The sequence below is a fragment of the Peromyscus californicus genome, unplaced genomic scaffold, assembly GCF_007827085.1.
Source record: "Peromyscus californicus insignis strain IS unplaced genomic scaffold, ASM782708v3 Scaffold_7__1_contigs__length_154581171, whole genome shotgun sequence".
NCBI lineage: Eukaryota > Metazoa > Chordata > Mammalia > Rodentia > Cricetidae > Peromyscus > Peromyscus californicus.
The window spans coordinates 127126653-127142484 of NW_026294595.1; the positions used below are offsets into that span (position 1 = coordinate 127126653).

A 15832-nucleotide genomic window follows, 5' to 3' on the forward strand; every position below is an offset into this window, starting at 1 on the left:
TTTCCACACACCCCAATTACCCACAGTGCAAAAGGAGTAGGGGGAGGAGCGGTGTCTGCCAGGAGTTAATATGGCTCCAATAGCTGCACCGCCCTCTCTCTTCACCTAGTCAGAGACCTCACTGCTAAGACCAGTTTGTCAAGGAGAAATTAAGTCTCCTTTACCTCTTCACTGCTGCGGCTACAGAAGCAACCGAAGCGAGGCGACCCGCTCGTGGAGTTACAGTCCGTACCCACGGAAGCACCACTTCCGCTGACGTCATCACGGCGACACGTGGATCCAAGATGGCGGCGGCGATGGTGAGTGAAGGAGACTCCGGGAACCGGACCTGGAGCAGGGCCCCCTGGATAGCCCAGGACCTTCCGGCACCCCATGCCTGGTCCCCAGCCTCCTGCAGAACCCCTGCTCGGGTTACCTTTGACTGGGGTGGCCTCTCACAAAATCCCTTTTTCCAGCCTTGGCTTCCACCTAGGCTTGTCAGGGCCTGGAGTTTTAGGGGAGGTGCCGCTTGGAAGGAAGACCTCAGCTAATGTCTCCGCGGTTCTCATTTCGGCTTACGTTCCCGCCCCCTTGTCACCTCTATTTCCCAATTTTCACCTCCGGGCCTTGTCTCATTCCGAGAATCCCCCGTTATTTCTGCCTTCGCTCCTCCTCCTCACGTTCATCTCTCCCCACATGCCCATCATCTTGACCAGTCTGCGGATGCTACCTCACTTCGGAGCAGCCTCTTAGCCCAAGCCCTGTCCTTAAATGCACCCTCAGCAGTCCCCATACTGCACCCGGCTTGATTGCTGCCGTACCAGGGTATCCTGTGCCCATCTTCATCCCCAGGCCCTTCCCTCCTCCTGCCTTTCTGTCAAACTCGTTACCTCTCCTAAAGTGCTTTTATCCGATTGGTTCTTAAACTTCACTGTGCATGGAAATCTTGGGTTGTGGGTGAGGAGGCATGTTAAAATGCAGTTTCCTGAGCCTCACTCCCAAGGAGTGCAATTCCTTGAGGTTAGGCAATGCTCAGGAATCTACACTTTCACAAGTTGTCCTGTGATTATAATGGAGGTGGTGCCTGTACTACCGTTTAAAAACACCTCTGGCCCTACCTGTCTGCATCCTCTTCCCATGCCATGCCATACAGCTCCTTACAGGTGAACGGCTCACTCTCATGAAGCTGACTAGAATTAAGTCTCTCTACGGATGAGAGTGGAGGTAACAGAGCTGTGCCTGGAGAGTGGGTCACAACTTGCTGGCTTCTGTTATGGAACCACAGAGTTAAGTTTTTGAAGGACTGGCTTTTTTTTTTTTCCCTGAGAAGTTCAGCTCAAATTCTATTTGCCAAGGAATAAGAACAAAGATCCAAAGTGAATTTTCCTGGGTAGTCCTGTATATTGCTTCCTCAGAAGATAAATTTTGTTTCATCCTGGTAGTGAATGACAAGAAAGACTCAGAGAAAAAGCTTGTTGACATTTGACTCTACCAAAGGAAAATTCTTGCTTAAACTATTTGGTGTTGGTTTACTCTAACCAGGGCCAGGTTAATTAACTGAAAGGATTCCCTTCTGTTAGCAGATTGCTAATTTATCTTATTCTTTTTTTTTTTTAATAAAATTCTTTGTTTATAAACTCAGAAGTTGGGTAAAAGATTTCATAGCTTGGGGGAGTGTAGCTCATTGGTAGAGCACTTGCTGAGCCTACACAAGAGCCTGAGTTTGATCCTCTGGCACTGTTTGAGGGGGGAAATGTTTCAAAGCTTTAGCTGGTTTCTGTGGCCTCAGGCTTTAGTCTGAATGAATGAAGTGGGGCAAATCCTCAGAGTGTAATGTTGAACCTTTTTCTCCTTTATCACCTTCAGAGCAAGGCTGATGTGAGGACAGGAAGTCACACCTTTTCTTGGCCATAGAGAGTTCAATAAAGTGTCATTTATAGCACTGCACTGGGAAATTCCAGCCCTGTACGGAGTTTTAAGAGTTTATAAGTTAGCGATGTGTATTTCTAGTATGCATTTATTTAATCAGCAAATATTTGAGTGCCCAGTTAGTGCCAGGAACTAGGTGTATAGTTATCAGAGGGTCAGGGTCCCACCCTTGTGGGGTTTCTCTCATTCGAGGAAACCTGCAGTGAGCAGCGCCCAAGTAGAATAATGTCTGGTTCTTTGAAGACAGCACGGTGAAGTGGTGATTGGTGCTGACATACCTGGGATTGTCAGAATCTCCTCAGAGGAAGTGATAGGAATTGAGGCTCCGTTGACCACAGAGAACCAGCCACGCAGAGAATGACCCAGGCAAAGTGTGAAGATCCAATGGTACTCTAAGGAATATACAGAAGGCTAGAACACCAGAAACGTGGGGAAAGGTGGGGCAGGAGACTGTGATCAAAGACAAATTGGAGACAGATAAGAACAATGGTTCCTAGAAGTGTGCTTGTGATTGGTGTGGGTTGTAGCTCACAATTTGCAGTCCGTGTACTGTGTTTTGAAATAGATGGTTCTGTTAGGCTGGCTTCACTTCCTTCGGGGAACACATTAAGGGAGCCATCTTGTTCTTAGTGTACAGACAGACCATGGAAACTAATTTAATGCATTTCAATAAATGGAGAATGTAGCACCTGGGAGGCTGAGGCAGGTGGAGCTCTGTGAGTTCAAGGATAGCCTGGTCTAATGAGTTCCAGAAGAGCTAGTGCTATAGAGAGAGACCCTGGCTCTAAATAAATAAATAGATATATAAATGGAGACTATGTTGTATGCAGAGGCAGTTTAAAAGGCACACAAGAAACTGCATGTTTAGTGAAAAGGCACAGAAGCAAGTTTGTATAGAGGTGTATGTGGAGTCACAGGTAGGTGTGAAATTGGTCTGTGCCAAGCACTTTACTGCACAGAAGTCAAAACTGTCCCCACGCCCTCATACACATAAGCTATTTCACAACCATTTTGGGAGGGGCATATAGATCTAATTTGGGGTGAATCAGCTTCTGAGGCAAGTCATGCGAAGAGGAACTTAGCTAGTGGACTCAGTGGCCATGTGAACAGGCTAGAGTTTGGGGAGGTTGTTTGCTTTGAAAGTTAGAGATGTGGGTATACAGTCAAGGGCTTTCCCCCTCCCTCTCTTAACCAGTTGTGCAGATGTCTCCCAGGTCTGCTAAGCATAACAGTGTTTCCTGAATCTACAGAGTAAGACTTCTCTGGCTATAGGGAAAAGAAGCCAGGAGTTTGCCTTCTGCCCTGGATTTAGACCACCCTATAAAGTTACAGGATAGAATTCATCTGGCTGGGTCAGAATTGAGAAGCAGGCTCATATCTCATTACAGAAAACTGCTCTTGGGAATATTTTAATGGAACTTGGGAAATACCCATTGAGTACATTCATAGGCACATAATACTCTATTTCCCTTAGATATCTCCTCCCTCACACTGTATCAGCTTTTGTTATAGTTTTATCTCTATGGATATTACTCATATACCACAAAATCGCTCCTTATTAAAAGATCTTTTTAAATTTTATGTGTTTGCCTACATGTATATATGTGTACCATATGCATGCCTGGTGCCTGAGGGAACCAAAAGAGATTATTGGAACTGGAGTTACAGATGGTTGTGAGCCACCTTGTGGGCTCAGGGATGAAAACCCCATCCTCTGCAAAGGCAGTGAATGCTTCTAACACTGAGCTCTTTTAAAGTTCACAGTTCAGTGGGTTTTGGTGTATTTAGAGAATGACTGTTTAATTCCAGAACATTTTCATCAACCTAAAAAGAAGCATTCATAGTCATTCCCAGGCTTTGCTCCCCCTAGTCCCTGGCAAACACTGATTTTCTGTGTCTCTGAGGATTTACCTTTCCTCATTTCATATAAAGAGAATGTATAATATGTGGTTTTTCTTAGGTAGCTGCATTTACTTTCCCATGATACTTTCAAAGTTCATCATGTTGTATGTAGCATTCCTAATACTTTATTCTTCTTTTTAAATGGCTAAAACATTCTGTTGTATGGATAGAACACAGTTTCTTTATCTCTTTATCTGCTGATTGGGACTGTCTCATGTATTAGCTGTTTGGAATAATACTGCTGTGAACTTTGTGTGCATTTTTACATAAACATGTTTTCAGTAGTCTGGGATACATGCCTAGTAGTAGAGTTCCTGGGTCAGTTTATTCTATTTTGCAGGGTTTATTCCATGTAGGACAGAGTAATGGACTGACTGACACCAAGGTTCCTTGGAGCCAATAGAGGCAGTGCTAATAGTGCAGTTGGATGGATGTGTCCTGGAGCAGGAGGCAGGAAGTTTCATGTGGTGGCAGCTGCTGTCTCCTTTGGGCTTTCAGAGCATCAGTCAGCACTGGAGTAGGAGGCCACAGCCTGGCTCATTGTAGTCCAGTCACTGATTTCATGTGTGGCCTGGCAAATGGATTTGGCTTTCTTGGTCTGTTTTATGTATATGTCATATGTGTCATTAATATTTGAACTTCAACTGGGGGTGGTAGCACTCAGGAGGCAGAGGCAGATGCATTGCTGGGAGTTCTGCCAGCCTGGTCTACATAGGGAGTTCCAGGCCAGCCTGGGCTATAGAAAGAGATCTGCCTTAAAAAAAAAAAAAAAAAAAAAGACTTCATGATTTCTGAGTTCAAATGGAACGTTCTGCAACAAATACTTACATTGACGGCTACTTTTGCTAATGTCCTGTGCAGTTTGATTTGTATGGTACCTGTCACCATTCTTGTGCTCCCTCCAGGGTGTTGTGTTGGGGATATTTTCTCTCTGGTTCCTTGAGTTGCCTCACCTGGCACATATTCTGCAGGAACCACTGTATCCTGGGAACTGAGTGCCTGTTCCAAGCCTTGGTTAATGTGTTTCTCTTTTAAAGGAGGCCCTAAGCCCCCGGGAAATGCAGAGGAGATGGCATTTAGTTGCCTCTTGGTCTGTTTTACAACTTGGACAAAAGGTCCCCTTTGATCTTGGAATTAGAGAAGCAGGTTGCAGAATGTTGGAGAAGGTTGAGTTTTGATGTCTGGGCACTGGCAGGGAGGTGGGAAGAACCCAGGATGAGCAGGGCCATCTGGCCACAAATGGATGGTAAGGGCCACTACCTTCTAACTTGCTTTGATCCCTGAACCATTTGCTGTCACTATTGTTCCCCAGATGGAGTGGGGGGGGGGGCGCCCGAGACCTCTCAATTCCACCCCATTCCTCTTCATTGCTTCCTCTGTGCTGTCCAATATGTCCAGTATGATTTCTCACCTACATCCAATGCCTTAAACTGACAGACCTCCCAGGCTTTGAGGTTCAGGTCTAAGGCTGAGTATACAAACCAGGGGTAGAATTACTTTTGTGACTGAGCAAACTTCTTGCCTCTTTTAAGCCTGTTAATTTTTTCTTAATATTTTCATTGTGGTGAAATAGACATAACATTTGCCATTTTAACCATTCGGACAAGCTCAGGACATTCAGTATATTCACAGTGTTATGCAGCACCACCTCTACCCATCTCCAGCGCTTACCCGCTATCCCATACTGAATCCACTCCCATAGTTCTGAACTGGGCATGGGCCTCTCCTCTAAAGACTTGGTGTAATAATGAATCCTGGTGCCTAGCACTTTGTAGCCTTAATCCCAGATTTGAAGGTCGTAGGCCTGCCCTGTCTGGGCCAACTGCCTGCGTAGCTGAGAGCTCTTTGTAAATACCCCTGAGGGCAGGGAAGAACAGTAATTTCTGCACGCCCTCTCCTTCAGGAGTAAGTCTGGCTGCTATAGCTTTGTGGAGATAGTTGCTTTCACCTGGACTTCCTCTTGACAGGCCTTCCCCTAACCTTCTCCACCCCTCACTCCCCAGCAGTTTTTGTGTCTGTGTGTCCCTGTCCCACACCTGTCAGGTATGTGTTCTGAAATAAAGGCTGCATTTTCCTCACTAGTAGCTAATTTGGTTCTGGGTATTTTGTTTTGGTTTCATGTAGCTGGGTGAGTTCTTTAGCCCCACGGGACTTCTTAGTAAGTGGTCCTTAGCCTTCCTTCACATGTGACTGAATTCTTAGGGAGCTGTCACTGATTGGATAATTGATTTCAGTTAACTGTTGGCAAACAGTGCCTTGGAAGCCTCCCTGCCCCCACCCTGTGGCTCGGTTCCTTCATCTGTGGAGTAGTTACCAACTGACGTGAAAATGGTGCAGCGTTTCGAGAGGAAGAAGGTTTTGTAGCAGTCTGAGGTGGGAACAGCACTGCTCCCGCTGCAGGAAGGAGCAGGAATGGCCGGGTCAAGATTGGCCCAAGCTGGGTGGCTAGGTGATGCTATTTATAGGAAAGAGTTGGAGAGGCAGAGAGGGCTCCAGAAAAGAAGTCGTTAACCTCTGGTCACAGAAATGCCATTGAATGAACAGTTTTCAGTTCTCAGGAGAAGCTCCCGTTTTCTTTGAGAGAAGGTAACTGTCCACAGCTTTCAAAAGGGCAAAATTGGCAGGATGAATTTTTTTTTTCCTAGTATCCTTCCCTTGGGTTACTAAGGGGTAGAGGGGGGTGTTGTTTCTGAATGTCCAGACCCCAAGAATTAAAACAAACAAAAACAACAACAACAAAAACAAAGTCAGGGAGAAACTGATTCTTAGGTCCCTTGAGCTTCTCAGCTTCCCAGGTCACTGGTACTTTTGCCAGAGGTGGAGTGTTAGATTACCTGCAGAGAGTTCTCGATTCCCTTCATCTGGTTGCTTGATAGGCTGCCCCTGTAGTCTTGTGACTTGGACACCAAGTAAAGCAGAATGCTGTGGAGTGGGCTGCTGTTTATCTCTTAGAACTCACCCTCCTTTTAGGGCTCTGGGCACACCTGAGGCTTTATACTGAGCTTCATCACAGTTACTGAGGTGATCAATTAAAAGTCAAGGGACAGGGCTAAATGGATGGATGGCCCAGTGGTTAGGAGCACTTGTTCTTGGAGAGTACCATCCATATTCCAGTTCTGGGGGAACCAATGCCCTCTTCTGACTTTGGGCACCAGGTATACAGGTGGTATACAGTTACACATGCAGGCAAAATACTCATTCATAAAATAAAATAATCTCATAATAATAATTTTTAAAAAAAGGTCAAAGAACAAGACAGAGAAATTTCCCAATAAGCAGGGATTCTGCTATCTTTTACAGAAGTGAACTGGGAGCTACATCCTGTTAAGCTCTCAGGAACCCATAAACTGCTGCTAAGTCTTCAAGTCTCCTTAAATAATGTAACATCTTACATATTGGGACTTTGACATCAGGACTTGTAGCTTTTATCAGCTCTCATGGGAGTTTAGGACACTCTTCCAAGGTTAGAATTGCTGATTTAATTATGGAAAAAAAAACCTTCACACCTGGTGGCCAGATTTTCTATGCTGGACATTCCATATGTCTCCATCTAGGTATTTTTATAAGCAATGAATTTCCTTCCCTTGAAATACAAATATAAGCCAGGTGGTGGTGGCACACACTTTTAATCCCAACACTCGGGAAGCAGAGGCAGGCAGATCTCTGAGTTCCAGGCCAGCCTGGTCCACAGAGCAAGTTCCAGGATAGCCAAGGCAATACAGAGAAACCCTGTCTTAAAAAAAAAAAAAAAGAAAGAAAGAAAGAAAGAAAGGAAGAAAGAAAGAAAGAAAGATAGATAAATGTATTTACTGGGAATGTTGCTCAGTTGGTAAAGTGCTGACCTAGCAAGCATGAGACCCGGGTTCCACCTCCATCCAGCACTGTATAAACTGGTCACGGTAGTACACACCTGTAATCTTGGCATCTGGATGATGAAGGTAGGAGGATCACAAGTTCAAGGTTTCTTGACTATATAGCAAATTCAAGGCCAGCCAGGGCTATATGAGACTGTCTTAATTTTTTTAAATATGTATGTATTATAGATAATGATGACCCATGTATATGGGAAAATGCATATGAAAATATAAAAATATGAAGAAATACATAATCAATGTGTACATTTTAATTTGTTAATTTTTTTTAAAAACCTGGGTCAAAAAAGCTGAATAAATTACTTGCCTTGCAAGCCTGACTACGTGAGTTCAGTCCCTGGAATCCAAGCAAAGGTGGACGGAGAGAATGGATTCTACAGTTCTCTTCTGACCTCCACACACACTGTAGCACATAAGCACAGATATCATGCACATCACAGACACACAATAACAATAAAGGAGAAAACAGAAAAGCTAAAATAAGTCACTTGGCTGCCCGTAATACATTTATCAGAAGAAATTGTCTTTGATTTTAGAAACTATCTCTATAATATTTTATGCATATGTAATTCCTACTTTTAAAACCTTGTTGTAGGTTGGATGTGGTGGTACAAGCCTTTAATCTCTGCACTGGGGTTGGGGAGTGCAAAGGCAGGTGGATCTCTATGAGTTTAAGACAAACTTGGTCTACATAGGGAATTCCAGGCCAGCCAATACTACATAGTAAAACTCTGTCTCAAAACAAACAAAAATACAAGCCCAACTTGTTATAGTAATTTCAGCATACACCAGCATAGACGAGTACAGCCATTGTCACTTATCACCCAGCTTCACCAGTTGTAATCACATTGCCACATCCTTTCACCTCTACCCTTCCCAACTAGTTCCCTTTTCTTCAGGCATATTAAGCTATACTTTCGTACTACAAATCACCCTTGTGAATGTCCAGGGCAGTGACCTTTAGCTATGTATAAACTTATGCCCTTGTCATTACTGTGACACAATGTTATAGAACAGTTCTGTTACCCCAAGTTCCCTCACATTGGTCAAGGGAGTGATGCAATCAGGCCCTTGTTCCCACAGCCAAACCACCACTGATCTGATATCTGTCTCTGTAAATTTCCTTTGCTGGACATTCCATGGAAATGGAGTCATGTGTTATATGGACTTCTGCATCTGGCTTCTGTTACTTAGTATAGTTTTTTTCCTGGGTTGTTCCTTCTTGTAACCTGTATTGGCAGGTTTTGGTTTTGGTTTTTGTTTTTTTTCTTGCTGATAGTATCCCAATTCTTTTTTTCTGCTTTCACTAATGATTGTGTCTTTGAATTATTTTCAGTTTTGAACTATAGTAGTCCTCCCAATCTGAGGGTGTGTGTTCCAAGCCCTCTGAGGAGATGCTTGGAATGCAGCCAGTATGGAACTCTTTGTTTTTGCTGTTTTGTGTACTAGGAGTTGAACCTAGGGTATGTGCCAGGCAAATGGTATGCCCATACCTCTTTTTACTATTTTGAGAGTCTCACTGAGTTGTGCAGGCTGAGTTTGAATTCACTCAGTATGGAGGCAGGCCTTGAGCTTGGTGATCTCCTGCCTCAGCCTTTTAAGTAACTAAATTATAGACCTGTGCCATCAAGTCCAACCCCATACTTTTCTCTTTACTTGAATATCTTACAATAAAGTTTAATTTGTAAATTAGACACAGTAAGATCCAAAGAGCTGGTGATCTAAGTTGGGTGGTAGACTGCTTGCCTAGCATACATAAAGGATTGAGCAATAGTCCTCAGTACCACATAAACCAAGTGTGGTGGTGCACTTGGGGTAGAGGCAGGAAGATCAGCAGTTCAAGATCATTCTGGGGTACATGAATCCCTGGGGCAGGGATGAGCAAGAATGCTTAATAACAAAGTAGAACATTTATACTAATATATAGTAATAAGAGTTAAAGGATTGGGTATCATTTATCTCTGGAGTTTCCTGTTTAGTGTTTTCAGACCTTGGTTGACTGTAGGTAGCTCAAACTGTGGAAAGTGAAACCAGGGAGGAGACAGCTATTGTGGTTAAAGTTGCTATGAACACATGCAAGTCTGAGTACACATCTTTCTGTTCAGTTGATGCCTAGAGTTGGGAGTCCTGGCCAGTAAGTTTATGTCTAACTTTGTAAGCTACTACCAAACTTTGCAAAAGTGCCTGTGCCATTTTCACATTTTCATCAGTGAAATGTGAGGGTTTCTCTCCATGTCCTGGTTCACACTTGCCTGGTTTTTGTTTTGTTTTGTTGTTTAGTCATTCTGGTGTGTTGTGGTACCCAGTATAGCTTTGGTTTGCATTTCCCTGATGACAGCTGATAGTAAACATCTTCTAATGTGCCATTCGTGTATCTGTGCACATCTCTGGTGAAATGAGCGTGCAGATCTTTTATGCCATCTTCCCACTTCCCACTGAAGCACACCCCCAGGCCTTGCCCACTTGTTAACTGGGGCGTTTGCTTTCTTGTTAAGTTGTGAGAGTTCTTTACGCATCCTGAACTAGTCCCTCATTACATACATCATTTACAAAGATTTTTCACCTGTCCATGGCCTAGAAGTGTAAAATGTTTTATTTTTATGAAATGTATTAATTTTAATGGGTTATATTTTTGGCAGTATATTTAAAACATCTTTATTTTACTCAAAGTGACAGTTTTCTTCTAGGAATTTTAATTTCAGCTTTTGTTTTAATCTATGGTTCATTTTGAATTTATTATTTTTGTGAATGGTCTAATGTTACTTGTGAATATGGTTACCACATAGTTAAAGCACTTTGTCCTTGTTGGATTGCCTTGGCATCTTTGTTGAAAATCAAATGACTGTAAATGGAAAGACTTATTTCTATGCTTTTAATTTGGTTGGATTAATATATATATTTATATAAGCCTATCCTTACCAATTATCTTTTCCGTTTGTTTGTTTTTAGACAGAGTTTCTCTGTGTAACAGTCCTAGCTGTCCTGGAACTTGGTTTGTAGACCAGGTTAGCCTTGAACTCACAGAGATCTACCTGCCTCTGTCTTCCAAGTGTTGGGATTATGTGCCACCATACCCGGCTTACCAATTATCATTATTATTATGTTTTATGGTATATTTAGAAAATTGTATGAATTACCCAATTCTGTTTTTGGATCTGCGTTGGATATTCTGGATCCTTTCTATTTCTTTATCAATATTAAGGCAAATTTGTGCTTGGCATGGTAGTGCATACCTTTAATCCCAGCACACTGGAGGTAGAGGCAGGTGGATCTCTGTGAGTAAAGACCAGCCTGGTTTATATCTATAGCAAGCAAGACCCTATCTCAAAAAGCCAGTGTGTGTGTGTGTGTGTGTGTGTGTGTGTGTGTGTGTGTGTGTGTGTGTGTGTGTAATAGGGCAAATTTGTCAGTTTGTGCAAAAACCATGCTCAGATTTTGATGGGCATTAAATCTGAAGATCAATATGGAAGTGGGATTTTCTTTTCCTTTTTTTAGTTTTTATTTTTATTGTATTATGTGTATGGGTGTCTTGCCTGGATGTATGTCTGCACCACCATGCCTGGTGCCCACTGAAGCCTGAAGTTGTTGGCTCCCCTGGAACTGGAATTATAGGCAGTTGAGAGTCACTGTGGGGATGTTGAGAATTGAACCTGAGTCCTCTGGAACAGCAGGCAATTCTCTTAACCACTGAGCCATCTCTCCAGCCCTGGAAGTACAGTTTCCTATCTTATCTCTGTGGAGTAGTCCAGTTTGTCAACCTGGAATGTCTGTAGTTATTTAAATCTTTCATTTCTCTTGGCAGTGTTTTGTAATTTTCAATAAAGAAGCTCTTAAAAGTCATTTTCATGTACCTAGACATGGTGGTGCATGCCTGTAATCACAGCATTTGAGAGGCTGAGGCAGGAGGATTACCATGAGTTTGAGGCCAGCCCAGACTACATAGAGAGCACCAGACCAGCCAGGGCTACACAGCCCTGTCTCGAACCAAAACAAAATATGAATTTGTTTTCCTTTTTTTCTTTATTATTTGTAGTATTGAATGTAGCTTGTGTTGAGCATGCTCAGCAAGTGCTTTACTACTCTGCTTCATGTTGTGTAATAGTTTGTTTGTGTTCTGACAAATAGAGCTTGCCTGAAAGATCAGAGAAGCAGAGCAGCAACCACTAGAAATTTCTTACCTCTACCAAATCCTCAGACCAAATGGGGGGCAAGATCCTGTCTCTACCCACCTTATATTCCTGTCTCCACCTCCTTAGTGCTGGGACTAAAGGGTGCACCACTACCACCGGCTCTGTTTCTCTTTTAGACTGGTTCAGTCTCATGTAGTCCAGGGTAGCCTTGAACTCCTGATCTTCCTGCTTCCTCCTCCCAAGTGCTGGGATTAAAAGTGTGTGCCACCACTGCCTGGCCTCTATGGTTAACTCTATGGCTAGCTCTACCCTCCGATCTCCGATCTAGGCAAGCTTCATTTGTCAGAGCACGAACAAAATATCACACAACAGCTGCATCCAGCCCTAAGTCCTTTCTGATACATTCTTAGGGCTAGAAAGGTGTCGGCAGTTCAGAGCACTTGACTACTATTCAGAAGACCCGAGTTTGGCTTCCAGCACCACGTGGTGGCTGACAGTCTTCTGTAACTTAAGTTCCAGGGGATCCAACACCTCTTTAGAACTTCTTAGGCTCCCACACACATGGTACACAGACACTCAGGTGTGCACATGTACACATATAAGTATTTTTAATATATATTCTTAAATTTTTTCAATACTAAGTAGAACCATGTTTTAATTTTATTTTTAAGTTGCTTATAGCCAATATGTAGAAATACAGTTATTTTTTATATATCGATCTGATAGTCCATGCCTGTCCTCAGCTTAATTCTAGTTAGTTATTGCATAGATTTCTTAGAGTGTTCTAAATGCAAGGTAATATTATCTACAAATAAAAGCATTCGTTACTTTTTTTTCAGTTTGGATGTGTTTAAATTTTATTTCTTTTATGCACACTGGCTTATAGTATAGAATTGAATAGACATGGCAAGAGTGTGTATCCTCTTTTGTTCCTGATCTTAGGGGAACTTAGCATTTAGTTTTTCAACATTGTGATGATTGCCTGTGGGTTTTCATAGCTGCCTTTCATTTGGCTGGGGAAGTTCCTTTTTAGTTGTACTTGAAGTTGTTTTGATGACTGTGTTGGATTTTGTCAGCTGCCTTTTGTGTCAGTTGTGATGCTGGTGTGTTTGTCCTTATGCTGCTTCTATGGTACACCATAGTAATTGACCGGCTAGAAAGCCGTCCTTGCATTCTTGGGGTAAGTCAAACCACCACGGTACACAGGCCAGAATGACCTCAACTCATTCTCCTGCCTCTGCCTCCAGAGTGCTGAGGTTGCAGGCGTAATTCACCATACCTAGCTGCAGATGTTTTTAATGTGTTGTTAGTTACAGGACACTTTTTTTTTTGTTTTTCAAGACAGGGTTTTTCGAGTAGTGTTGGTACCTGCCCTGGATCTCACTCTGTAGACCAGGCTGGCCTCAAACTCACAGAGATCCACCTGCCTCTGTCTCCTGAGTGCTGGGATTAAAGGCGTGAGCCACCACCGCCCAGCTATAGGACACTTTCTTAAAGGTATTTCCATCTGTGTTCATGCTAAAAATTTTTGGTAGTTTTCCTTTTTGATTACTTTGTTTGGTTTTGGTATATACAAAAACAAAAAAAAAGGACGGGGTCTCATTGTGTGTTCCTGGCTGGCCTCTAACTTGCTATGTGAATCTGGGGCCTCAAACTCACAGAGATCTACCTGCTTCTGCTTCTGGAGTGCTGGGATTAAAGATATGCCACCAGGCCCACTGGTGTATGCTTTCAAACATTTAAACAAGAATAGGCTGGGCGTACATCAACTAGGATCATTTTTCATACACCTAAGAATTTGTGGTGACAGTACTTGAGAATAGCTCTGCCTCTCACATTGCCAATTCTCTCCTCAAAAATGATAGTTTTTCTCCTTCTAGCATACTCTGACGTTTTTTGTTTTGCTTTAGAGACAGGGTTTATTTATTTATTCATGTGATGTATATGCATCTATGAGAGTTTATGTACACCATGTTGTGCAGATGCCTAGGAGGCCAGAGGGCATTGGCTCCCCTGGAACTGAAGATACAGGCTGTTGTGAGCCTTCTGACATGGGTGCTGGGAACTGACCCCAAGTCCTCTGCAAGAGCAGTAAGTACTCTTAACTGTCTCCCTGCCACCACCACCCCTTTTTTTTAAGATGGGATTTTGCTATGTTGTTTAAAGGTTGGTCTTGAACTCAGGCTCAAGTGAGTCTCCCATCTCAGCAGCCTCCCGAGTCATTGGGATTGCAGGTACATACAGCTCCCCCTCTCTTACCCCCTAGTTATGAAATGGGAATACAGGTTTATACATAAAAAGAACCTAAAACTGTGCCTCACACATATTGGCATTCAGTAAATATTAGCTGTTGTCATCAGCCTCATACATTCATACATTTTAATGTATGATGCTGACCAGGCTATAGGCCAGGCTGGCCTCAAACTTAGAGATCCGCCTGCCTCTGCCTCCTGAATGCTAGGATTATAGGCGAGTGCTACCAACCACCTGGCTCATCATCTTATATTGAAACTCACCTGCCTCAGCAGGGGACACATATTCCATCATCACATTTGGGTTGCATGGCCTGGGATAAGTTATTATTTGAGGGAGGGGAGTGAGTTAAAATGGGATCTCACATAGCCCAGACTGGCCTGGAAATCACTTTTGTATCTGAGGATAACCTTGAACATCTATCTATTCCTCCTGCCTCCTATCTTCCAAGTGCTAGGATTAGAGTGTCTGCCATACCTCTAATGTGATGCTGGGAATCAAACCCAGGGCTTTGAGCATGCTGGGCATGCTCACTACCTTCTAAACCACATCCACAGCCCCCAAGTTATTTCATCTCTCTATCTCAGGTTAACGGACAGTCCACTGCAAAATGGTGTCAGAAGTGTACAGGTAGTTGTCATTGTGAGATAAGCAATGAGTGTGGGAGGTGCTTAGCACAAAGCAGCAGCTAGGTAAATAGAAGGAAGTTGCTGTGCCTGTGCAGTTCTGTGTTCTTCATGGGTATTAGTGGCTCTGGTTCCTTGTTGCTTTTTAATGTTACCTTCCTGCTGGGGTGAGCATGGATCTCACTGTTTATTTTTGGGTTTTGTTTGTTTGGGGAGGAGGAAGAACTTCATTGGTTTGAGACTTTGGAACCAAAGGGAATTGAAGTCTTCCTGGACTTACTTTTCATTCCTCTGCAACTCGAGCTCCCAAGGGAGCATTGTGCTCTGCGGGGCAGTGTTCTCAGTTCAGTCTGAGGGTTCTGTTTCTGAAGGAGGTAGAACGAAAGTAACCTCTTAGATTTAATTGACCTGATAAACTTGGAAGATTGTAATCCTCTGCCCCTGCTTCAAGTCCCCATCAGATAAGGCTAACGTCCGGTGTCAAGCTTCTTAGGAGGGACTTCAGAACACGTTTTCTTTACATTAACAGGAACAGTGATCTTGGTGCCTTACATGTGAGCATAGCGGCTTGGGGCTGGAGAGATGGCTCAGTCACTAAAATGCCTGTCGTGCAAGCATGAGGACCCTGAGCTCAGGTCCCCAGCACCCACACAGAAAGTGAGCAGGCACAGTACTGCATACCTGAGCTGGTCTAGCTCGGTCCATGCGCTTCGGGTTCAGTGAGAGATCTTTTTTTTTTTTTTTTTTTTAAAGATTTATTTATTTATTATGTATACAGCATATATGACTGCAGGCCAGAAGAGGGCACCAGATCTCATTACAGGTGGTTGTGAGCCACCATGTGGTTGCTGGGAATTGAACTCAGGACCTCTGGAAGAGCAACCAGTGCTCTTAACCTCTGAGCCATCTCTCCAGCCCCTCAGTGAGAGATCTTGTCTCAAAGAAAAGGTGGGGAACAATTGAGAAGACACCAGATGTTACACATATGTACACACACGCATGTGTATGAATACACACACACACAAACACAAAAGTTATTAAAAAAGTAGTTGGGACTAGAGAGAGAGCTCAGCAGTTAAGAGGTCTGTGGTTCATTTCCTAGCACCCACATGGCAGCTCACAGCTGTCTATAACTCTAGTT

At 43.3% G+C, this 15832-nt stretch overlaps 1 protein-coding gene across 4 annotated transcripts in view; it reads left to right on the forward strand.

Moving 5' to 3' along the window:
• Positions 1-170: 170 nt before the first annotated feature.
• The window catches only part of Tm9sf4 (transmembrane 9 superfamily member 4), a 47577-nt gene continuing 31915 nt past the window's right edge, over positions 171-15832 (forward strand). For 2 of the 4 annotated variants that reach the window (XM_052722574.1, XM_052722575.1), the window contains exon 1: positions 171-299. In XM_052722574.1, the coding sequence (XP_052578534.1) occupies positions 285-299 (15 nt within the window). In that variant the 5' untranslated portion in view covers positions 171-284. Of the gene's footprint in view, positions 300-13768; positions 13904-15832 lie in introns of those variants that run through there. The other 2 variants (XM_052722571.1, XM_052722572.1) reach the window with 1 other exon arrangement.